We start from the raw sequence: 25,814 nt of genomic DNA, 5'->3' as shown, positions 1-25,814 counted from the left end.
AAGAAATGAAAACAAAAAAGCAGCTGATTATAAAAATATATGCTGATAGATGCAATCAATGATAGTGATATATAACAACTTAAAATGAATGATAAAGTAATTAATGGCTACATGGAAACAAATATGTACCTCAGAAATATGTAAAAGAAAACCCCTTTAAAACGACATTATTAAAACAATAGTTTTGCAAACCAGGAGATGCAAGGCTGCCATCGGAAAAAAAAAATGTAGGTTGCTTCTCTCACAAACTAAGAGAGAAGCACTTGATATAGTAAATATTGATTAATGAACCACTCAAAGGATAGACATTGAAGTGGATTCAAGAACCCATCCTCCCAGGCTCCCACCCCAGTGCGATCTAGTCAAAAGCTCTTCATTTGATGATTTTTATTCCATTTATTTTACAGGCATAATGCATTTTATTAAGTTGATGAAATTTCTGAATCTGGAGGGAAAATTATAACAAGAAAAAAAGTTATTGACCAAAGCAATTGTGAAAAAAACATCATCTTGAGTGTTGCATTAAAAAAAACTCAATATCTTTATGCAGATTATGCAGAGTGCCTTTTTATACAAAACAAAAGCATTTCAACTCAAACTTACTAAACATTAAAGTAGATTAAGTGTGATCAACTGCATTTTTGTTCATATTTTATTTAATAATGCCAAAATTATTCACAAATAATGATTTTTTTTCACTCAAAAACTGAGGTGCATAAGCTCAGATCAAAGAGCCCTAGTTTGAAAAAGAAACATAAATCAGTCCTAATTGAAAGAAAACAAGTTAACAAATAGATGAGTGATTTATAAGATATTTTCTGTAGGCTGGTCATTTTTGACTGTAACATGGTGAAAAAATGGACAAAAATAATCAAAGAAAAGTTGTTATAGAGGATGAGAATGTGACGTCACGGCACATAGGACAATAGACGCAGCTGCCATCTTAGCAGGATTCCGTTGGATTTGCGTTGCTGTGGAGTTCAATTAATTTTCTTTTCGCGATGCCTGGAAATTGCTGTTGTGTGGAAAACTGTCATAGCAGGCCACACAACTTTCGTGGGATTAAAATACACAGTTGTATTCGGTTTTTCAAATTTCCGACCTGGAAAAGGCATGAAGGAGAGCATATATGTTGCTGATGTGACAAGATGACGCCGGATGGCTTGGGTAGCAGCTGTGAGAAGAAAGGACTTAACTTTTGAAAAGATTTCTCATTCGATGACAGTACATTCTCTACATTATCAGTGTGAAAATGTGGATCTTAAGAATAATAGTCACTGCTGTAAAACTGAAGAGTTCAGATGCAAAAGCCTCTAAGTGCCGTCTGAAATTTTCTTCTAAATTATGCATTTTTATCAAGCTAGCATGTTTACGTTCAGTTAATTCACTTTAATGGCAATGAAAAGGACCTATTAATTGCCATTAAAGTGAAATTACTGAACCTAAACATACAAGCTTGATAAAAATGCACAATTTAGAAGAAAATTTCAAACGGCACCTAGAGGCTATTGCATCTGAAGTCTGTAAAAGGATGTGCGCCGCGCCAGAAAAATGTAACCGCACAATGTTTATAGTAATTCGCGTATATAACTAATATAACATATTTTTTTATTTTTACATTGAAATTATTATAGTTATATTATCATTTTAAACAATTTAAATTTTTACAATTATGAGCACTAGAACTGTCAAAACCATTAATAAAAGTGGAGTGTAACCTTGACAAGTATGACTGAGCTCTCGCAGTTTACAGGTTTGTGGGTTTGTAAATCTTGCACCCAGCCGCAGCAAAATTGTTGATAAGCTTCCAATGACTTAAAGCCTCTGAACTGTTGCATTGAGTAGGCACTGATACCATAAACCAGGTAATTGACGATGTCAGGGTATGTGAAAGGTGGTAGTGCTTCTGGGTTTTTCGTCCATTCTGTAACTGGCAGGTCGTACGGGTCGATGGTGTTAATGTCAAACAGTTTCTCTAAATAACGCTGCTTAGCGGTGTTATTTAGTTTCTCTCGATACAACCCCTCTCCTTTCACTTTCCCCTTCTCCATTTCTTCCTATAAACTGCGCTGTATCGAAAAATTGATTTATTAAATTAATTTTCTCTATCTCTCTGTCGCTCTTTCTCTCGATCTTGCTGTCAAAGTAACCATGGCAAAGGATAGCGTACCCTGCTAATATGGCGGCGCCTTCCTGAAATGCAACGCGGAGTGACGTAATTCTCATTCTCTATAGGGTGCGTTCACACTTGTAGTTCGGTTCGTTTGGTTCATTTGGTCCGGACCAAGAAGAAAAAAAAAAACATTTAGTCCTGGTCCGGTTAGCGTTCAGATTGGCAATTTTATCACCGAACCAAAAGATACCGAACCTAAAGTATAGGGATACATTCACAACGTGATTGGTCGGATTTTATGACGTATTGCCTATTTTGAGACGGAACTTACCGAACATCCAAAACTCGCGTCTATGACGAGAAAAACCGACATGTCCTTTTTAGGGTCTCGTCTTCCTGCTTTTGGTTCGGTTACATGTCTTTGGTCCGTGTTGCGTTCATATATCATTCGAACCGCACCAGAGTTTGTTTGGAAGTGGACCGAAACCCATCTTTTCAGCGGTCTCGGTCCTTTTTTGATGCGCACCAGAGTTCGGATGGCAGCGTTCACACATGTTCAAATGAACCGCACTAACCGAGCAATCGCACCAGGGTTCGTTTTAATCGAACCAAACATGACAAGTGTGAACGCACCCATAGTCTGTGTGAACAAAGTCAGTAAGTTTCAGTCCAATGCAGTAACATTAACTAATATAGGTAAAAGAAAATTCTCTTCGGGTCAAAATGACCCGAACACAACATTAGGGTTAAAGTCGAGGATCGAGGGTCTGTCCATCTAAACTTCCCTCGTCCACTTCACGAAGAATGCACTTCAAATGGTGGCAGGGATTAGTATTTAGCTGAGAGGAAGTGCTTAGGGAAGTTCGTCTAAAACTGGAGTGGAATGCAGCCACAGGTGTATCCTTCCCCCGCATCCTAATGGGGAGGAGCTAAGATGCGGGGTTTCTCAATGTCAAGGAAGGATCCTCGGAAGCCAGAATTTCGAGGATGCTACGTCATCGACATCCCTGAAAGGACTGTTCCAATGTCGAGGATCCTCAGAATTTCAAACAAGGACTGAGTCCTTTGTTCGAAAAATATCCCATATACAGGAAAGGATGCATATGTGTAGCCTTCGCGCTCTAAAATCACCCACAATCCTATGCGTGCAGCTTTGCGATCTTGTTAAAAAAATAAATAAATAAATGTCGGACGTTAGCGGGCAATATGCTTTCAAATGTAATTTACGTTACCAAACATTTGTTATAACTGTAGTAAATATGTCAGATAAATAAAGTTTAACTTTTAAAATGCCAGTACAAATTACTTATTGATATTATAAATTATACAAATACAAATTACGTTATTGATGGCTAACTGAACCGGACCGTCCTTTAAAAATTGTTAGCTTGGTTGCCATCACCAGCATTTCTTTTACCTTTTCACTGACGTAATGACGCAATGACGTGCACTTGCTAGTCTGTTCCATTTATGTGTTCTCCGAATGCTAAAGAGGAGCCTCGCCTAGCCTCTGAAGGAAGTGACTTGAAGGACCAGTCCTGCCAAGGAAGTATAGATATGCATCGACGTCACTTTCCCGCCGAAAGCGCGCTCCCTCAGCTGGACTGAGTGGCAAAAGAACCTGCTGCGTAATTGGATTAATAGGAGAAATGGCGAAAACGCGAGTAAAACTAACGAATTACCCTAAAGATTGGACTCGAAAGTGTTTCTTACAACTTGTCAAATAAACCTAATCCATGGATATTGACATGCAGCCAGGAGTCGTGTTTCCTGACATTTATATGTGCCTGATTTGACGCAGGGGAAATACATAAAGCAAATCTGGCTTTGAATATTTTATATAACTACAATATTGGTAGGTTTAAATCTGCTTTATCAATGTTATATCATCATATTGTCCAGCCCTTAAACATATATAGTTTTATAGTATAGTTTTTGACGGTGTTGTTTATTTAAAAACACCCAATTATGCAGAATATCAGATGGAAAATATTTAATTGATGAGTCATCAACATAATATATAACAATACAAATAAGGTATGGTTTTACCTCAAAATCCAACAATTCGACACAAAATGATAAATGCAAATCCATGTTTCTCTGCTGGAGTCGAGCTGTTTCTGTGAATTGCAATGATCCATTTGCTTCTTTTTCTGTTGCTTTCTTTAGTTTTTAAATATATACCTCAGGGTTTGTGTCAAATCTATTTGTACAGTCAGCCGCAAAGCTCTTTCCCGTATTTCGTCATACTCATATTCTAGGCAGAATGTGAGTCTGATACTGCTCCATTGCACTTGAATTATGGGGCGTGTCTTAACCGAACCAGTAAAAAAAACAACAACTCTGCACTCAATTGGATAGACCTACAACCAATCAGAGCAACGCAGTAAGTGACGTATGTTGAACTTGTACTTAAACTTTTGCCGCATCCCGTTGGAAGGACGGCAAACACATCTTTCCCATCGACAAATGCCTTGATTGCGGTTCTTTGTTCGTCTTTTAAAATTAATGCGCTGTCGATTTCTTTTATTGCAGACGTCATAGCAGAATCTAAACATCTTACTTCTCCATCTGCAGTCATCGTTGGTGAAAACCAATTCAACCCAAGCGCTCTTTGATGACGTGGGTGGTTACGTAACCGCAGATAGCCTGTCCATCATCGATTAAAGCCCGCCCTAGCAATTTGATTGGCTCGGCCTTCTGGGAGCCGAGCATAATTAAGGTTCACGCAGCCTCGTAATTCCTGTAGTTACGAGATTCTAGCTTGTAAAAAGCATTCACGTCCTCGTAGAGCTCGTATTATTTACAGCATGTACCACGTGGCCGCTGTACCACCTGACCGCTGTAGATTCATTTAGGCGTTGATAGTGGTGCCATGGAAACGCATAATTCCCAGTCCGAGGACGTGAACAGCTCCGAATATAACGTCACGTGTTGTCATTTCAAGAATCCGGTAAATACGAGGTGACGTGAACGCAGCATAACTCCACAATGGATTGAGTCCAGACCGAACTTCCCGTCCAAAAAATGTTGTGGGCGGGGTTCGGGCTGGCACCCAGGCTAATGGAAACCAATGCTGCTGCTCAGTCTTTTGCCACTCAGCGCGCGTGACCGCAGTCCTAACGGTCGACGGTGATGTCACGTGCATGTATAGAAAAGCAGTTGAGCCCAGAATATGAACGCAATTCGTTTAATAACACGTTGTGTTTTCCTCCCCTGGAAAACCGTTATAAAGAAAAAGCTTAATGTAGCCTTCTAATATTAAAAGATAGTGATATTAAAAGATCTGTCTTAGTAAAGTAAGCCACGTTAAGCGTTTTAGAACATCCCCTTATGGCAAGACAATCCCTAGTTGTGCCCGCATCTCTGTGATGACGTTGCATGGAAACCCGTCACTGTAGCCACATTGGGAAGTGGATGGATGGAATATTCAACTGCTCTGGCGTCATCTTCTGGTCAGACATGGGAATTTATTTGGCGCACAGCGTGCCACTCACAGTGCATTATGGGTAATTTGTCCATTATGGTTTTGGGATGACATAGCTGTTGTCTGTACACAAAAAACGCAAAGAAAAATACTTTTCCATTTTTAGTACATAGATTTAGGGTACGTTTACAAAATACAAACAAGATATATATATTTTTTTACAGTGATTACACAGGCTAACAACTGAAAAAAAAGTTACCAGAAAACAAACACTAAAATTAAAAGCTTGAAGGGGACCTATAATGCCCCTTTTAAAAGTCTCTGGTGTCCCAGAATGTGTCTGTAAAGTTTCAGCTCAAAATCCCCCACAAATCATTTATTATGCTTGTCAAATTTGCCCCACTTTAGGGGAGTTGGAAAATGAGCCTAAACAGTTGAGTTTTACCGTTTTCGAATCCATTCAGCCGATCTCCGGTTCTGGCGGTATCACTTTTAGCATAGCTTAGCATAGTTCATTGAATCTGATTAGACTGTTAGCATCACGCTTAAAAATGACCAAAGAGTTTTGATATTTTTCCTATTTAAAACTTGACTCTTCTGCAGTTAAATCGTGTACTAAGACAAAAAAAATGAAAAGTTGCGATTTTCTAGGCTGATATGGCTAGGAACTATACTCTCCTATACATTCAGGCGTAATAATCAAGGAACTTTGCTGCCGTATCATGGCTGCATCAGTGCAATGATATTATGCAGAAGAGTCAAGTTTTAAATAGGAAAAATATCAAAACTCTTTGGTCATTTTTAAGCGTGATGCTAACAGTCTAATCAGATTCAATGAACTATGCTAAGCTATGTTAAAAGTGGTACCGCCAGAACCGGAGATCGGCTGAATGGATTCGAAAACGGTAAAACTCAACTGTTTAACTCTAGGGGAGTTGGAAAATGAGCCTATTTTCAAAAAAAGTGGTGTTCCTTTAAACAGAATTCTTTAAAAGAAAATATCTCCCTTTGCATTGAACTTTGCAGATGTTTATGCTCTAACAGCAACATCACACTAACTAAAGATCATAATCAACCAGTCCTTTAAAAATTCAAGCAGATAGAAAACTGATTTGATGTTTGTTTATTTGATGGCATTACAATGGAGGTGTTTTTTTCTGTCATTGTTTGACATTACAAAATGGTGTACAGTACTTTCTTAGTTGATGCTAAATGTTCTCCACTCAAAAACACAGCCAAACATGTTCGAGAGAATGTCAAGGCACGTCATGTTATTGAGACCAGAACAAAGAGGACCGCAGGGGTCAGTCACAGTGTCATTTTGAGCAGAATTTCAAGGATCACATTAGCTGTCCGTCACTAAGACCACAAACAGAGATCAAGGGTCAGCAACATTTTTGGTGTACTCTAGTTTGAAAAGCAGACTACTCGTAAACGCTGCAAAAAAAACACACGTAATGTCAGAAAATCACTCGCCGGTGTGTGATTATGGTTTCCATAGTAGCATCACATTTTCATTGGCTTTGACATCCCATCTCTTCTGCTAAATTTCCTAACCTTGTTTCTCCAGGGAAAATTCATAAGCATTGACACGATTAAAGAATTTTAGCATAAAAAACAAAAAAAAACAGGAAGTTGATGTTACTTCTTATCCACTGATATTCCTCACAACATACACTATGATTCTACAAGGACTTTGATTTGAATAACATAAAGAGCTAACTTAAATAATACGACCAGGGCACATACATTTTTTTTCCCCTTTCCACCCACTTGTTGACCTAACAGTAAAGTGGTTGAGAACCAGTCAGCTTCACAATCAAACATAATTTAAAAACCGAAGAGATCCTACGACAACAAAAACACGACACTGAATCAAAATGGAGTATAAAACAAGTCAAGGATTAGTGTAAGGATTTTAGTTGAACAGACAATATTACGCCATCACGATCCCGTTCCTTTATGTCAGCATTATTCCGCTATTGCTTGCGAATTAAAAACACATCAGCGTTCCTTGAGCTAAGAAAATAAACTTACCTAACCAGACACTGGATTTCTCCGCGAACAAATGCAAATATTATATTTCTAAATATTAACAACGTTCTAAAACATAAATAGGATAGATAAAAACAGTTGCAGCAGTTGACGGCAGGTCTGTCGGTCGTTAAAAGGTGACGCGGTCTGTGCGTCTCATATGTAGGGGTACTGAGGGACCCTCCGCGGGCTGAGCTGATAGCTGTTGTACGCCCCGCTTCCTCTAGTGGTGCTGGTGCTCGTGGTTACGTAAGGATGGGCGGGGTAATGTTGCTGGTAGTGGGTGGAGAGTCTGTGGACCACACCCCCAATGGAGTCCTTTGGGATAAGACTGGCTGCATAGTGACTAGTGGGCGGGACATGAATGGAGGGGGAGGAGCCCTGGACGAGCAGGTGCTCCATGTGGGATGCGGGGGTGGGGTAGGTGTACAGGCTGGGGGTGCTGGTGAACGAGGGGGCCTCCTGGAGACAGTAATGGGCGGAGGCTGGAGGGTACGTGTGCTGTCGACGCAGGGAGCCACCAGATGGTCCTTGGGATGAGGAGACAGTGGTCTGGAAAAAGGAAAAAAGGAAATTGAAGCACACGTTTCTTACCGTACATTAGGCAGATTTAACCGATCGGCAAGATTTGATACTTGCGGTCTCTGCTTTTCACAGAGTTTGCGTACTTTATCACCGGTGAAGTGGATTAGATGCACTATGTCAAACATTTTCATGAAGCAAATGCTTTTTATTTAGTACTTTATGTACTGCTTAATACAGTGCAAAAATTAAGTTCAACAGCCTATTTTATAAGCAAAACTATTTTAAAGGGATAGTTCACCCAAAAATTAAAATTCTGTCATCATTTACTCCAGCTCAAGTGGTTCCAAACCTGTATGGATTTCTTTGTTCGGTTGAACAAAATATTTGGAAGAATGTTTGTAACCAAACAGATCTCACTCCATATTGAGTACCATAGCAGTCAATGGGGGGCGAGATCTGCTCGGTTACAAACATTCTTCTAGATATCTTCCTTTGTGTACAGCAGAAATTATGAGACCAGTGACGATTCACACCCCTAGCGTCGGCGAGTTTTACATTTCTAACTGGCATGCACTGCTTGCTAAGTTGAGCATTGAGAGATGTGGTCACCTGACTGAGGTTAAGTGGTTGAGATCTGCTGGGCTCCTGTTGGGGGTCAGTGACGCTCTCTCCTGAGCTGCTCGGCTGCCTTGTGGCGGCAACGGCGGCCCTCTTAGGCTTCATGTAGTAATTCTGAGTAAGACCTAAAACAAACACAGTCAATGTAGTTTTTATTTAAAAAAAAATAAAAAAAATAAATAATAATAATAATAATAAAAAATAATAAATATAACAACAACAACAACAACAACAACAATAATGATAATAATACTTTTATAAAAGCTGTTGACCAAGCAATACGGAATAAAAAACACAACCAAAGTTGATACTCACCTACAGCAGGTGGGATTTTGGCCGATATTGAGCTTTCCACAGGCTGTGCTTTCACAGATGGAGCCACCACTGCCAGGGATTTGGACAGTCGTGAGGACTGGACACCCACATGACTGTTCTGGGGCTTGGGAGTTAGAGGACTGGCGGTGGAGGAGTCAGAATCATGAACGGTTAGACAGCTGATCACATTAGTCCTGTGGCTGGGGCCAAAGCTGTCAAATAATAATAATAATTAAAAAAAATGCTGTTTTTTCAAAATCTATGGATTTTCACATGGATTAAAAGAAAATAAATGTGGGAAAACAAGCACTACATTTTCATTGGTAACATTTATCACATTTAGCAAAGTTTTTAACAAACACTTCACTGTGTTTTAGATTGAGCTACTTTGTTTGTGAAAGGAGGTAAAAGACATTGTCAGAATTTGTATATCATGTAACGTATTAAATGCTGTTCAAAAGATTTTGTAATATTTTTTTTTAATGAATGTCTCTTCTGCTCACAAAGGCAAATTTATTTTGATCAAAAATACACTAAAACAGTAATATTGTGAATCAATTTACAATAACTTTTCTATTATAATATATTTTAAAATATGTTATTTATTCCCGTTATGGAAAAGCTGAATTACTCCGGTCTTCAGTGTCATGAGATCCTTCAGAAATCATTCTAATATGCTGATTTATGGCTAAAAAAAACCTGTTATTATCATTAATGTTGAAAACAGCTTAATACTGATGTGATACTTTCCAAAATTCTTTCAATAGAAAAACAAAAGCCTTTATTTAAAACCGAAATCTATCATAGCATTATAAATGTCTTTATAGTCAACTTTATCAATTTAATGTGTCCTTGATGAATATAAAATTTCTCATAAAACTGTGCGTATATTATATATATATATATATAAAACCAGGTAGTGACCTCACCTAGCAGGGTGGAACTTCCTTTCGTCCTCATCATCAGAGTCACTGTGTATGGTGATGACGCTGACAGCAGGGCTTGGGGTGTCGGAGATAATGATGGGCTGAGTGAGAATAGCACTGTACGACTGAGAGCTCACCAGAGCACTGCTGTGAATACAGAAACAGTCAGATGGTAAACTAAAGATCTCCCTACATACAGTAGACACTTACACTAATGCAAGTACATGCATTACATGGTTTATTAAATCATGTTTTGGCTTATTTTTCTTCTAAATATAGCATAAGCTTTACAAGCAATATGACAAAAGTTACTGTTAATGTCACTTTATTTAAACTATTGAAATATCTGAGTGTCAAAAGTAAATGGCCCAATACCTGCTGCCAGTGTCGCAACAGATCCTGCTCCTCTTGTTCTGGGACCGCGTGACCGTAGAGGTTCCTCGACTGAGGGATTGAGTGGAACTGAGGCCGCCAAGGATGTGTGGGTTCTGCTGGACAACACCGTTGTGCTGACCGCTCTGAGACGCCCTGCAGGACACAACCAACCAATCAGTATTAACCTTTTCACATGTATGTTTTATCAATTCTAGCTGGGCCCCCAGTTTAAGGAGACTTATTTTAGAACGTATTGCCTTATTTCAATGGCGACACGTCATGCCTGTCACCTGACACCCTGCAGCCACAATAGCACTGAATGACTGACTGTTTGTTCTCAATTGATATTTTTCACTGAAGCTTACTGTATTATGTAGAAAAGTATTGTGAGAAAGAGATCGAGTGAGCGAGTTTATTACCTGCATTCAGATTTAGCATTTTCCTTCAGGTCAGTCCTATGTTCATAATAAAAAATCTGCTTAAAAGTCAGATGTATTATCTTGTCCTTTTAACAGTTAAGGGGTTTTCCCGTGACTGACAGAGCTAGTCAAAGCGTTTCTCAGTTGCTTCTTGTTCACAACAATTCAGTCTTTTCATTGTAAAATTCTTCGCTTCTGAGTGATACACTCATAAAGACAGTCTTTGCCGCCATCTAACGGCGTAATAATGTAACTTCTGTTGCTGTTCCTGGTCAGGGACTATTTTGTCCGGCGGAAGGAATAATTTTTACTTCAGGAATAAGTTTACTTCATGAAAGTTGCATCTTTTTAGCTTTAATATTTGTATCGTGTGGTAACCGTTTTATAAAAGCAATAAGGTACTCGAGGCTAGTGCTGTATCATGAATAAGTCACGGTTGAAGGGGTTGCAGGAACAACGCCCTTCAGCTGTGACTTATTCACGATACAGCACAGCCTCTCGTACCCTATTGCTTACTTACGATTCTCAAATGTGTGTAAATTAATATGTTTTGTTGTTTAAACACCTTTATAATGATCTTATTAGTCAATCTATAACGTGATGGGCGATGCCTTGTTAGTTTGTGCAGCAATTTAGATAATCAGATCTGTTGGATTTACAACGCGTAAATTCATTCACTGCTCCCGAAATATATGAAAGTAAATGACCGTCGAACTGGAGGAAGAATATAGTTTCAATGAATGATTCAATGACTTCACTCGTATCCTTGTTTTTGAACATATCTTCAAAGAACGATTCAATGACAAATACATTTTTTTAAATTCACCACCTACTGGTGTAACATTGTAATTGACAATCTTTATTTGAAGTGATCACTACAGTAGACATCAGTAGGTCTTATCCAAACTTTTATGCCCAGTACTTCTGTGATAATCTGAATTATTCTAACAGAAATATGTAGTTGAAAAGACTGTTTGTGAAGCGGTGTCATACCTATACATGACAACTGCCAGAGAGGCAGTTTTAAAAGACATAGCTGAATCACTCATTTAGGAATAAGACCGTGTGGTTTTTTTGAATTGAGATTATGATCTTTTAACGATTGATCGTGTAGCTCTACCTCCAGCTTGATGTTTGCTGTGTAGAGTTCTCAGACAGTAGGGCCTCCAGAGGTGATTCGGTCACTACAGACTGATGGCTGGAGTTGTGGATGGTCATGCCAGGCACCTGCTGCCACGCAGAGGGTATGAGGATCTGCTGGGTACCCGCTGGCCAGGTCTGCTAAAGGATCACAAAATATCTGCCTTAATGACACTAGTACAAAAAAAAAAAAAAAAAGCTTAAACAAGTCAAAGCGTACCACTGATTTTCAATCAAATTTAAAAACAAGTTTCAATGGCAAATGAATAGAGGGTAAAACAGCTATGACCAAGCCTACACCACACAATGAGTGACTCCGATGCATATATGGCCATTTAAATCTGAATTTATACATCATGTGTGTCATGCTAGAATGGTGAAGAACCTCATCTAACATGCTGATGAAACACGCAGTGTGGCATCACTGCACACAATTAAAGTGAACGCCCCAATAAACAAATGAACGAAGGAAGGAAATAATCAATGCAAAAAAATTCTGCAATTCTCTCCCGGAAAATAAGGCAGCTTTAGATGTAGCACAGCCATTTCATATGATTTTAAAAGCCAAGACAAGCACAGCATGCAACAACCGCACACAAGTGTTAAAAAATAAGATGGGGGGTGAAAGACAGTAGTCCGGCAACCTGTTGGGAAGAATCATGGCTGTTAAATAGTCAGAAAACAATGAGTGTTTCCACAGAGCAAAACTGGCCAAAAGATCTGCCATGCTGGTACGGGCAGCACTAGAGGACCTGCGGACAGACATTGCTATGAGAGGGAGAGGAACATGGATGTTTTTGAGCTGTAGACAAGGTCAGTTTCCTCCCCTGAGAGAAGACGGAGGGCCAAACAGACGGTGGGGCTGGGGAAGGAGGGGTGGGAGGTCAGAGAAGGAACATATATCACACAACAAGAAGCTGCAAGCAAAGCACAGAAGAGTCAGCACATGCCTCCCCATGCCTGTAGCAGACCTGCACTGAGAAAGAATGATGCGGGAGGGACTGAGAGGGAAGAGAAATGGGGGTAGTGATCAGAAAGAATAGAAAAATCATTTAGAAATAAATGCAGACATCAGGAGAAGAAAAAAAGGCAATCAGAAAGACAAGGAAAAAAGAAGAAAGTAATTAAAAAAAAAGGGCAAGTAAAGATCAACGAGATCACAGGGGGTCCAGAATTACCAAAGAGAGATCAGAAAAAGGAGAGAGAAAAGATATCAGTAAGAAGGGTAAGATCAAAGAGTGTTTGGCAAGAAGTACAGAGAACCAGAAGGAAAGATGAATTCAAGGAGGATTTTGGAAAGAGGGGCAATGAGAAGTGATGTTAGTGGTAGAGCGCTGGGTGGGTCTCTCTTTACCAGCACTGTGGCTGTCTGCTCCAGTAGGGCAGGCCTTCCTGCCCCACAGCCCAGTGCCAGGGGCAGCGGGTACTGGGATGCCACTCCCGCTGTGTGGGGGTGCAGTGTGGCCACCATCAGAGGCGTACAGGAGCCCTATGGAGGAGGGGCACCATGGGAGGGAAAGGGGCAAAAAGCATGGAAAGATTAGACAAAAGGTCAGAGTCAGGTCAAGGGTACAAGGCTGTGATCTCACGTGCCATTTACCGGCACTTGCCAGTAGAGGAACGGGTGTCCATGCAGACTTTAAGAAAGGATGTTTCCTCTCCAACTGGATTCATTTGCAGTTGCAGTGATGAGTTGTTAGATATTATACACAGAGAGACGGATGTGCTGCATGTCTTACCTGTGTCAGCATGCTGGGCTGAATCTGAAGGGGTTGTGTGGACTGGTTCTGCTGGACAACAGGAACACTGTTATCCATCCTGACAGGATAGCTAGAGGTTTTATTAGAAGATGGAAGCCCTTTGGGAAAAATAAACGAGTATCTTAGTGTTTGGAACCATTTCAACAAATAAAAATGTTAAAAAAAAAAAAAAACACCCTAAAAAGAAGCCATTTTAATTTTGCAATGCGACGTCTCTGAGGGCGTTCACACTTGTCATGTTTGGTGCGATTAAAACGAACCCTGGTGCGATTGCTCCGTTAGTGCGGTTCATTTGAATGTGTGAACGCTGCCCTCCGAACCCTGATGAGAATGACAAGAGTGACGGGAATATTTTTGGTGCGCCAAAAAAAACAAAATAACGACTTATATAGTGATGGCCGATTTCAAAACACTGCTTCAGGAAGCTTTGGAGCGTTATGAATCTTTTGTGTTGAATCATGATTCGGATCGTGTGTCAAACCGCCAAACTGCTGAAATCACGTGACTTTGGTGCTCCGAACAGCCGATTCAACACGCTGATTCATAACGCTCCGAAGCTTCCTGAAGCAGTGTTTTGAAATCGGCCATCACTATATAATCCGTTATTTTGGTTTTTTGGCACTCCAAAAAATATTCTCGTTGCTTTATAATATTAATATTGAACCACTGTACTCACATGAACTGATTTAAATATGTTTTAGTACCTTTATTGATCTTGAGAGAGGAAATGTCTTTGCTGGCTATGCAGGCCTCATTGATCCATCGAATTTCAAAAAAAAAAAAATCTTAATTTGTGCTCCGAAGATTAACGAAGGTCTTACGGGTGTGGAACGACATGAGGGCGAGTAATAAATGACATTTTCATTTTTGGGTGAACTAACCCTTTAAGTAAACTGAACATTTGTTTAAAGATGGCATCTTAAAGTTAAAATTTAGTGGTCAGTTTGTGTTTTTTTGTTTAACCTCTGAATTTTTCTAGCAAGAAAGTAGCATTGCAGTTGTAAATATTCGCTTAGTTACAGACTCCCTCTGTTTTGTTGTAGATCATTCAACCATTATGCTGCCTCAGAAGCCCGTCTAAAATCAGTTTAAAGAGGGAAAGCCCGATAGGGTGGCAAGGCAACAAGTCAGCTGCCTAAACTTTCCATAGAATCTAGCTTAGACACCCATAATGCACCCTGCTCCAGCTCACCTTGGATAGTGGTCGGGGGGCAGACGATGAGGGTTTGTTGGAAAGGTTCAGTCTGAGCACACAGCTGTGTGGGACGGGTCTGCATGGGGATGCTGGGTTGGGCCAGGCCTGGGATGTTTATGGTAGCCTGCTGGTAAAGGGCTGGCTGGTAGTTGAGGAGAGGAACAGCTCCACCAGCAGACGGAACCTGGCTGTGCTGATTAAGCTGGCTGCTGAAGGTCACAGTCAGGTTTCCTGCAGTTCCAGGAACAGCATTAGCAGCAAACAGGGCCTTTCCACTGTCAAAGCTACTGTTCCTTCTCTTGCAGATATCCATGTTCTGGAAGCATGACTTCACACTGCAAAAATCATATGACAACTAATTTAAAACATTGCTCGCAAAATTAACAAAAGCTAGTACATGTCCTCTTCAAAAGGACGTACTGAGAGCTGTGCGGGAAGTTCAGCAAGTGGCTCATGGTCACAAACGGATGTGCCAGGGTCTTTGTGGGCGTGATTCTTTTATCAGCGTCCAGTCTCAGCATCCTCTTCAGCAGGTCAATCAACTCCCGTCGGTCCGCCTTCTCCGCCAACATGTCTGTACCTTCTAAATGAGTAGGCAGATTGACCTGGAAACCGATCAACAAAATAAGATTTAGTATAATACATCTAGTATTGACTTGTTCCATGCTAGACATGCATTTCTAATTACCTGCATCATGTCATCTAAACAATTGAAGATGTATTTTCTCGCTTCTTTGGACTTGATGCCCATTTCGGACTCATGTTCAGATGGGGTCTGGAAAAATACAGAAGTGTCAGCTTAGTAAAATATTAACTAAAGAGTAACCGGTCTGTCATTTGGCGTTAGTTATGTTTTAACCCCCTGAAAAAACAAAACGGTGAGTGCTGACCTTTAACCTCCACAGTGGATAGCTGGAGTCTGGTCCTCTGTTGAAGAAGCGGCTTGTCTTTGTGCCAGCACTCAAGAGATACTCTGGAGGCAATCCCTGTGTCTGAGAAATGTACCGAATCTGCAGAGGAAAAAAGGAAAGGTTAAGTCTAGCACAAAGCCTAGGGAAGATTCAAACATAAAGGACCCGAAAACCAATCAAATCAAGCCATTTTGAAGGACATCTCAATTCTCTAATTGCACCATGAGTCACGTATGAAAACCTGACACATGTATGAATTCTCCTCCCCCTTCACATCCGTCACAATTTTAATTTACTTTTTACCCCTACAATTTTAATAAACCACACATCTAGAGCAAGGTAGTATGACCATATTAGCCTGGTTCTGTCAACACTGCATTGGCTCCCTATTAAACAAACATCACACAAATTTTAAACCTTACTAATTACTTACAAAGCCCTAAATGGTTTAGCTCCTCAATACTTGAGCGAGCTCTTAACAAATTATAGTCCTACACATCTATTGCGATCTCAAAATTCTGGCCAGTTTATAACACCTAGAATATCTAAGTCAACTACAGGCGGTAGATCCTTTTCCTATTTAGTCCCCATACTCTGGAATAGTCTTCCTCGCCTCCTTCAGAAAGCAGACAAACAGTTTAGATTAAAAACACATCTCTTTAACCTGGCATACACATAACATATTATCAATTTCTATTATTCAAATCAGTTAAATGATTAGGCTGCATAAATTAGGTCAACCAGAACCGGCTTCCTAGAACACCCGATGTACTTGTTACATCGTAAGAAGAATGCCAACTACGCTAATTTTAGTCTTATCTCATCGTCATCCCGAAGTTACCATAGTCAGCCGGATCCGGTCCATATCCAGATCAGATCAGACACGACCACAACGCAGCCCTGAATGTCAGCAGAGACCGTGTCTACTAGACAATCCCCTGAGAAGGCCACGTCGACACGACAGCCATCAGCACAGATCCTCAGCAAAGACCACAAGAACCAGACAGGTCCTCCGTACAGACCCTATGGCCAACTTTGGCTCCATACCAGCGTGATGAATCGATCTTCAAGCAAAAGGAACTGGATGAATATTTGAATGCTACCGATCCTGATCTGAATTCTGACTTGTGATGCAGCCTGAATCATAATGACACACCCAACTGAGCCTGGTTTCTCGCAAGTTTTATTTTCCTCTCCATTCTGTCACTTGATGGAGTTTGGGTTCCTTGCTTGGGTTCCTCTGGCTTGCTTGGTTTTGGACACTTAATATTCAACAATATTATTGATCTGACTGTACTGACTGTTTCTTGTTATTGTGAGTTTACACAAAAGTATAGTTTATAGTTTCAAATGATGTAATACTCATCAATATGACCAAAAATGTTGTTTCTGCTGAAAAAAATGCAAGTGATCGCGCCGGCGTCTTCATGTCATACAGTAAGCACGCTATGCTTCATCTTCCACACTCCGCACAAACATTTGGATATGCGCTTAATAACAGTGCACATTTATCTAGGTTAACTCATTTCCAAAAGGACCCGACGTTAACGATCTGTCTCTTGTGGACTGTGTGACTTTGTCACTTCCTCTGGAGTTATTTTCCTGCAACTAACAGACTAATAATTTTTTTTTCCTAATAACAACAACATAATTTATGTGACCTGGTCATATTCTGAAGCTCCTGGATACAGCGGCCAACCCAGAAAGAGCTCTGCAATCACACAGCCCAGCGACCACATGTCAATGGCTTCACAGAATGGCAGACCAAGGATGATCTCGGGGGCTCTGAGAACAGAAAGAGGAAAAAAATACTCCATTTCAATATCATAATCTATGCATATAGGCTGTATTTCTCATCACTTAATTTAGGATTCCATCTGGTAATCTCTACTACAGGGACGCCTGATGGTTAAACAACAGATTGCAGATAATCCCTCCTCACCTGTAGTAACGAGACTGGAGGTAAGTCGAGCAGACGGCTTTGGAGACGTGGCTGGCTGATCCGAAGTCGATAACCTTTACCCTATAGGGCTGTCTGATGGGGTCCACAAGCATGATGTTCTCAGGCTTCAGATCAGCATGGATGAGACCCAGGCTCTTCAGCTTCATCAGGGCGGTGGCCACCTGCTGCAGGATGGGGCGGATGTGCCTCAGAGGCAGTGGGCTGAACTTACTGTGCTTCAGGAAGTCGTAAAGGTTCTGCTCCAGCATTTCAAACACCAAGCATGTGTGGCCCTTGTGTTGGAAACACTCGTAGGAGCGCACAAAGTTGAACTCGTCAGCATTCTCCGCACTGAGCCGGTTTAAAATGCTCACCTAGAAGGAGGATCAATGACAACTAAGTGTCCACAATTAAGAAAAGGGGAAAACAACTTCTTAATTTAGTTTAAAATATATGCAACGTTCTTAGAAATGTAATCTTTGTATTCTAGGGGTGGAAAAAAGACCGCATTTTCACGTATAAATCAGCACTATTGCCTCTCTCGCACACGCAGTGAGTTGTATGTAAAGTAGCATTTTACTGTACTGCCCCCTAGAGGGCTTTCGGAGAACATCTGGGGATTTACAAGCTGAAACTTGTAACTCTTTGCAAAAGAAAATAGGCTAACATTCTGCAACACCATCACGTCCTTGGACATTTTAAAGCGAACGTTCAAAATGCATTTGTCTTGTTGTCAGTACCACAAGCACATGGATCGGATCGAATGAGTAAGACGACTTGCTGCATAAAGTGCCTTTATGACATTTTTTGGATCTTTTAAATTTTAGAGGAATTGACTTTAAATGGAGAGACTGAAATCGGTCAGGTTTCATAAAAAAAAAAAAAATCTTCATTTGTGTTTGGAAGTTAAACAAAAATCGTATAGGTCTGAAACAACGACATGAGAGTGGGTATTTATATTTTTGGGTGAATTATAAATACAGTAAGCTGAGTCTTTGATAAAACAAACTCATATTTTTATATATATATATATATATATATATTATATATATATATATATATATATATATATTCGCATTTTTATTTAGCAATATCTCAATATTACAATGTATTGTAACACCCCTAGTAATTTCTATTAAAAAAAATGTCTGAAATTCAAGAAAGGAAGGGATGAAGATGGACAAAGATCTGAAATGTACAGACTGGGAACTTAATCTCACTAGATAAAAACATGTGGACAAAGTTCTCTTTTGGGGACATTTGCAGTAAAAACAAAAACAGACAAACAAAACAAAAAACAATGTAATATTGCAGTATTTTTATTGCGAAACTCAGCATAATCGCAAAACGTTTAAAATCGCAATATTTTATTGTGGCTTAAGACTTGTGATATCATTGCATCGTGGGGCCTCTGGTTATTCCCATCCTTACTAGGGTCTTTGCAGTAAAATAAAAATCTTGATAAGCAATAGTAACAACCAAAGATTGCAAATAATAACCCACTACAGAAACACCATCATAACATACCTCGATCTGGCCCTGTCGTGCATATGATGGATGGTTCTTTAGGATTTTGATGGCCACAATCTCATTAGTTCCTCTTTTCCAGCACTTGGCCACCTGCCCAAATGTTCCCCGACCGAGAAACTCAAGAACTTCATAGCTGTTGGAGACGGAGCAGAGGATCTCATGTTGGACCAGCTGGTAGTCCCCTTCCCCGTTGGAGCTGCTGCTTTTGGTGGTGGGGGCCGAGTGGGGGATAGACTGGGCGGTGGTCCCTGCTCCTCCCGTACGTGCAGAGAAGGCAGGAGCTGAGAGCTCCTCTAGAATCTGAACGCTGCCGCTCCCACTTCCACCTCCTCCGGAACTCTCCACTTCCTCATTCTTCCTCTTCACGCCATACCTGTGCCCGCGAGAGGAGTGGGACTCCGAGTGGTGGGTGTTGTGGGAGGTCCTGCGACTGGACCCGCGCGGGAGGCTCCCGGTGCTGTCTGCGGCACGGACCACAACCTGTCCCCGGGACGCTGGGGGAAAGACCAGGCCGGAGGCTCCGAAAGGGAGGCCCGCTGCGGGGTTGAAGCTGTACTGGCCCACAGAACTATACGCTTCATTGGAAGCATCCCAAGCACAGCTCTCCACCTTCATTTTTTTCACCCTGCAGAAGGCACTGGAAGACACAGATGGAGGGGAGAAAACCTGCAGCTGTGAAGCCATGCCTGTGAATATTGAATAAATAAGATTTGGCATTGTTGAAAATAGAAAGAACAAAAAGCACTTTTAAATGGCAACACTGATATCAACACGAGTGAACAGTCACAAACAAAAATCTGTTTAATATTTATTATAAATACTGACACATCTAGCATTCACCTGAAATGAATGAATTAATTAATTGGGACCTCAGAATGGTATCAAACTTATTTCCAGGTCCATCGAGTGAAATGTCAATACCTTTACAGTGATGATTAGAGTTTAAATTTAAAAATGTGACCAGTAGGGATGGGACAATAAATTGATGCATTGCGAATCGAGAAATTATTCTGAATCCATTCTGAGATTTTCCCAATGCATTGCGATTTTCTCTCCAATCAATCCTGAGCTTAGTTTTTAACAGCAGATGGCACTGCGCACTTTAGAAACAGCCAATTCCTTACACACTCCACTTGAACCTTTTATAAAATAATCATTCATAAAGTTCGAAAAGGTTGAAGTGAATTACAAGGGTGTTTTCAGTGGACTGTTTACATTAATCTCACATCATAAAAGCATTCTGAGGTGCAAATACATTCTCAGACTCAGTCAAATGCATGAGCCCTCTTCTTCGTGAGCATTTGAGCTTGAGGTTAAAAAATAGCCGAGTGCCATATGCTGTTAAAAACTAAGCTCAGAATCGATCCGAGAGAGAATCGCAATGCATTCTGAAAATCGATCCACGAATCGCGATACAATAAACTCACTTCATAATGTCAGTTGAGTGTTTGAAATAACATCCTTCTGTGAGACGATGTGGCTTCTTAGTTCTTACACAGAATAAAGCACACAAAACATTTCATAGTATTGTATCTACATTGATTAGCACTGCATTATAAATATACTTCATCATGAAAACATCTGAGAAGGAACTCCGATAAACCATATATCGTCGTAGTTGTGTGTCTATTAGTCATGTTTAATCAAAACATTTCAACCTTCTGTTTATTCAGCTACAGAGATAGTATGATGCCCACAGGGATTTCCTAGATTGACGAGATTATCTTACTATTTGGAGTTGTGCAAGAGCGCCCTCTGGCTTTTGGAAGGAGCAGCGTTTCCTACTGATCACAGAGCCACGATTCACTGACAAGCTGTCAGTCTTTGCCAAATTGAGATTTCAGTTTCATTTTGATTAATTGTGCAGCCTTACGCTGAACTGAAATGATTGACAGCTTTAGTGATTATAAAGGGAGCGCTCTTTGCACGCTTTCTGTTTATAACCCAAATCCAATTTTTAATAAAAGTTTTGTTTTTCATTCTGCTCAGTAAGTTGCAAAGTTTCTAGGTTTACACTATTTAAATACATGATTGAAAACGAAACTGTGATATAACCATAGCAACGGATGAGACACAACAATCTGACACTATAGCTGTGTCCGAAACCACTCACTCGTTCACTCATTCACTAATCCCTATATAGTGTATGGCATTTGAGTGCACTATATCTGTATGGAGTGAACGAAATGAAGTGAGTGAATTCGGACGCTGACGTATACACTGTGTGTCGGAGATATCGGTCTCAGAAACTGCTCGACACACGATAAAACTATTTTATCCTACATGTTATTTACATTATAAAACAATGTTAATAACAATAACAATCATAATGACTTTATTTTGTAATCATACATGCCTCTGTGCCAGCTTTGTAGTTTAATCGATGTATATTTTTTTGTCATGCTGTGTTCATAATCATTTAATACTATAAAATACTGCAAACAAAAATAAACACATTAACAAGTGTATATAATTTCATGTATTTATCCTTTTTAATAAAGTTGTTAGAAACGCTCACTTTCACAGATGACGTGGTCTTTGAGCGCCCTCAGGCGACCGTTATGTTTGAATACGCTATCTATGATTAACAATTTTTTTTTAAATCATCCACTAAATTATCATCTTTTAAAGTTTAATGAGTTAACAGTGCCACAAATTATTAAAACACATTGCTGTTAGTAAAAACACATTAAATTGATTTAATGCCTACATAATATTTTAATAATAAAAATAATATTTTTATTAATATAATTTAATTTTTTTTTAAATTCATCTATATAATAATATCCCCCTACATTTTAGTAGGTTTTATTTAAGTAGTGATTCATAAAAAAAAAAAAAAAGGTTAAAAACAATTGGATTTTGGGAAATAGTGCTTCAGCAAGTGTACATCGAATGTACACTCGAAATCAGAGAGAATTGTGGGTATAAAGTAGTGAACGAATGTAGGGAATGAAGTCGTTCACTCAGAATTCGGACACCACTACAAAATGGCCGACACCCGATATAGTGGACTATATAGTGGATAGGGAGCGGTTTCAGACACAGCTTATGTCAAAATAAATGTTTGCATTTACAGTCTAAAGACCCGTTCATACCAAAAATGATAACTATTAAGATAAATATAACAACTATTTTAGCGTCCACACCAGAGGATGATATTGTTCTGTTTATTGTAAGCGCACTGCATTTTTTGTCGTCCTCCAGGATGGATTCTGGACAGCTTTCAATGTTTTTATTGTTCATTAGATGGAAAAAAATAATAATTCTGAAAGTGATTCTAAATATATTGTTTCTATGTGCCATTATAGTTATGGACTCTGCTATTCTTTTATATTTAGAACGATCTTTAGAAGCATCTCTTTATATTTATCGTCCTTGGTGTCAATGGGCCTTAAGACAATGCACAGACCCGCCACTTGTTCTATTTAACGTCTTTCTTTTTCCTTAATTTTATTTCAAAATTTTCACTTGATATTTTTATAAAGAATGTTTACATATAAACATTTGAAGGCTACATGTTTATATGCATTATTTACTTTTAAGTATTATCATGTTTTTATTTTTACATTATTACATTATTATTTTTTTTTTTTTTTCAAATAATTAAATATTTTTTTTAAAAATTGCTACCGAAATTGGTAGAGAACCATTGAATTTCACTGGTATGCCGACTACTGGAATTTTGGTACCGCGACAATCGTAGCGATGATCAAATATCCATATTTTAATATTAAATTCAGTAGTCATAATTAGTTTTTTTCTGGTGTAGCTGGTTACTACAGGAACATACTTAAAATATACCTAAAAATTGCAAACAATTTCTAAATTCATGACAGAGCAGGCATACAAAAAATTATGCACAAAAAAAAATTATAAAACAGAGCCTGCAATGCTGTTAATCCTTTAGGTTTCATAACATGATATGACAAGTGGTAGGGATGTGCAACCTGTGCAAAAATGTGTAGGGTTTCCTTTCTTTATGAATCCATGGTTTTCGTTTTTCTCAAGTGTAATGTATTATTTTTTTTTTATTCAGTACTGAGCTATTGTCTCAAAACAAGCTGTTTTGGGGGTAGTGAATTAATGTAATAATAAAATAAAGAGAAAAATCTGTGACTCGCTAAATAATTTTATAGAGATGTTGCCACTTGAAAAACTAATGCACTTTTATCCTAGATATCTGTGTAATACCTACACCCAGGGGTTTCAACAAGAGATATTATTATTATTATTATTATTATTATTATTATTATTATTATTAATTATATATATATATATATATTTCTTTTTTTTTTAATTGGTAAATACTTGGCTGACCAAGAATCTGGACTGAGGGTCTCTCTCTCTTTCTGTCAGTCTGTCTGGGCTGAAATCCCCTGACTCACACAAGCACATTTACAGAGAGCTACTGCAGGCAGGGGAGCATCGTATCTAAACATTTAAATCAAATAACATCCAAACAGAACCGAAATATCGAAGATTACCCACGAGTTGCACAGTTGCAAGTCATAAATTGTCTTATAATCGAGTTTCACAGTGATAGCAACCCGCTGTATGTTTACAAGCACCAAACGACTCCACCCTTTTCCAGAAAACTGCGCTATTGTGGCGAAGCATAAAAATAGAAAATACAAAATTAACTCAAAAGACACTACATTTGCTCCTTAATATGTGAACATTAATATCGCAGCCGATGAATTTAGTGACATTGTTGCCGATATCCTCGAATCTGCAGACGTTGTAAGTTTGCTACATTTTATCATCTGTCGGCTGACAAGCAATTAATCGTTAAAGTTAGTGTTACAATTTTACATATTAAATGCAAAACTAAAATTAAAGTACCACAATGACTCACAATAAATGAAAAAAATAATTGGGAAAATGACCAGGGCTCAGCAAATCCAATCCCCTTGACAAAAGCACGTTCAAACGCATTAAATGTCAACATTAGTGTCATTAAAGACACTCTGCAGATATATATACACACATATTATGGATGCGTATTGCTATATTAATACCTGAGCGTGTTGTTGATCCTTGTGTCTGGGACAGAGGAGAGCTTTAAATCCCTCGGATCTGGATTCTAGGCCTTCATTGTTACAGAGCTCCTCCGGCCCAACAGTTAACTCGAAAATATACAGCGATCGGTATAAAAATACAGCTCCATCAGTCACTGTCAAGCGTGACCGGTGCCACTGCTCATAAAATCGTCGATTTCTGTCCTTGTACTAAAAATAAACCTCATTAAAATCCAGGCAGAAAGAGGCTGTTGTGCTCCCCGGAACATCCAAAGCCTGATTATCAGCTGCTTCAGTCAGGTTTCCTGTCCACAGGCTCAGGACTGCGCATGCGCACACGGCTTTACACGTTTTGTAACACGCACTGAGATTAGCAATTGTGCAACTGTTGATGATGGGAAAATACCATGCGCTGCTCAGCATGTTTCCCGTTTCTACTGGAAACACGTCATTGACGTACACGGATCATTTACGTCAACTGTAAATGGACTATTTGTCATTTTTATAATGTATCATCAACGAAATTTACAATAATTTTCATATGTAAGTGTGCAATATACACCAAATTATTTAACCCCACAGAAATTGTAACAATTTACAAAACTTTCAAATCCAAAGCTGTTTAAAAAACAAACAAAAACATGATATTTAAAGCTTTAAGCATATTAAAAGTGGAAATGTCAATTTATTTTTTATTTTATAAAACAGTTAAGTCATAGTTATTCAACATTGCTGCTTTTACAGAATTATGTGTATTATAAGCCTTTATAACAACCCTTAAAGGGTTAGTTCACCCAAAAACGAAAATTCTGTAATTTATTACTCACCCTCATGTCGTTCCACACCCGTAAGAGCTTCTTTAATCTTCGGAACACAAATTAAGATATTTTTGATGAAATAGGGAGCAATGACTTTCCTCTCTCAAGATCCATAAATGTACTAAAAACATATTTAAATCAGTTCATGTGAGTACAGTGGTTCAATATTAATATTATAAAGCGACAAGAATATTTTTGGTGCGCCAAAAAAACAAAATAACGACTTATTTAGTGATGGCCGATTTCAAAACACTGCTTCAGGAAGCTTCGGAGCGTGTCGAATCAGTGGTTCGGAGCGCCAAAGTCACATGATTTCAGCAGTTTGGCGCTTTGACACACAATCTGAATCATGATTCGACACAAAAGATTCATAATGCTCCGAAGTTTCCTGAAGCAGTGTTTTTAATTTGGCATGACTATATAAGTCGTTATTTTATTTTTTTTGGCGCACCAAAAAATTCTCATCTTTAGATGTATTTAGATATGTTTTTAGTACATTAATGTATCTTGAGGGAGGAAATGTCATTGTTCCCTATGCAGGCCTCACTGAGCCATTGGATTTCAACAAAAATATCTTAATTTGTGTTCTGAAGATGAATGAAGGTCTTACGGGTGTGGAACGACAAGAGGGTTAGTAATAAATGACATTATTTTCATTTTTGGGTGAACTAACCCTTTAATTAGCTTTAGTTGTGACACACGGATAAATTGAGCTTATACATTTACTGAAGTTGAATATGGCCGA

At 39.1% G+C, this 25,814-nt stretch overlaps 1 protein-coding gene across 7 annotated transcripts; it reads right to left on the bottom strand.

Moving 5' to 3' along the window:
• Window positions 1–6,648: 6,648 nt before the first annotated feature.
• Window positions 6,649–24,559, bottom strand: hipk1b (homeodomain interacting protein kinase 1b). 7 transcript variants are annotated; one of them, XM_067388619.1, is made up of 17 exons: window positions 23,722–23,804; window positions 20,658–20,720; window positions 19,228–19,867; window positions 17,701–18,074; window positions 17,420–17,543; window positions 15,738–15,857; window positions 15,536–15,622; window positions 15,268–15,452; window positions 14,845–15,182; window positions 13,632–13,750; window positions 13,247–13,381; window positions 11,873–12,033; window positions 10,334–10,486; window positions 9,962–10,105; window positions 9,033–9,244; window positions 8,709–8,842; window positions 6,649–8,126 (listed from the first exon to the last, which is right to left on the bottom strand). In XM_067388619.1, the coding sequence occupies exons 2-17, from the start codon at window positions 20,660–20,662 to the stop codon at window positions 7,731–7,733; spliced, it is 3,327 nt and encodes a 1,108-aa protein (XP_067244720.1). In that variant the 5' UTR covers window positions 20,663–20,720; window positions 23,722–23,804; the 3' UTR covers window positions 6,649–7,730. The 7 variants fall into 7 exon arrangements, with proteins under 7 accessions (XP_067244720.1, XP_067244718.1, XP_067244722.1 ...); XM_067388617.1 differs by lacking the exons at window positions 20,658–20,720; window positions 23,722–23,804 and adding an exon at window positions 24,252–24,559 and having other exon boundaries at window positions 19,228–19,916; XM_067388621.1 differs by lacking the exons at window positions 20,658–20,720; window positions 23,722–23,804 and adding an exon at window positions 24,252–24,559 and having other exon boundaries at window positions 9,033–9,172; window positions 19,228–19,916.
• Between the last annotated feature and the right edge of the window lie 1,255 nt (window positions 24,560–25,814).

The sequence above is a fragment of the Chanodichthys erythropterus genome, chromosome 6 (genome assembly GCF_024489055.1).
Source record: "Chanodichthys erythropterus isolate Z2021 chromosome 6, ASM2448905v1, whole genome shotgun sequence".
Taxonomy (NCBI): domain Eukaryota; kingdom Metazoa; phylum Chordata; class Actinopteri; order Cypriniformes; family Xenocyprididae; genus Chanodichthys; species Chanodichthys erythropterus.
The sequence above is the reverse complement of the archived record's forward strand: the minus strand, read 5'-3'. Positions and strand labels throughout refer to the sequence as shown.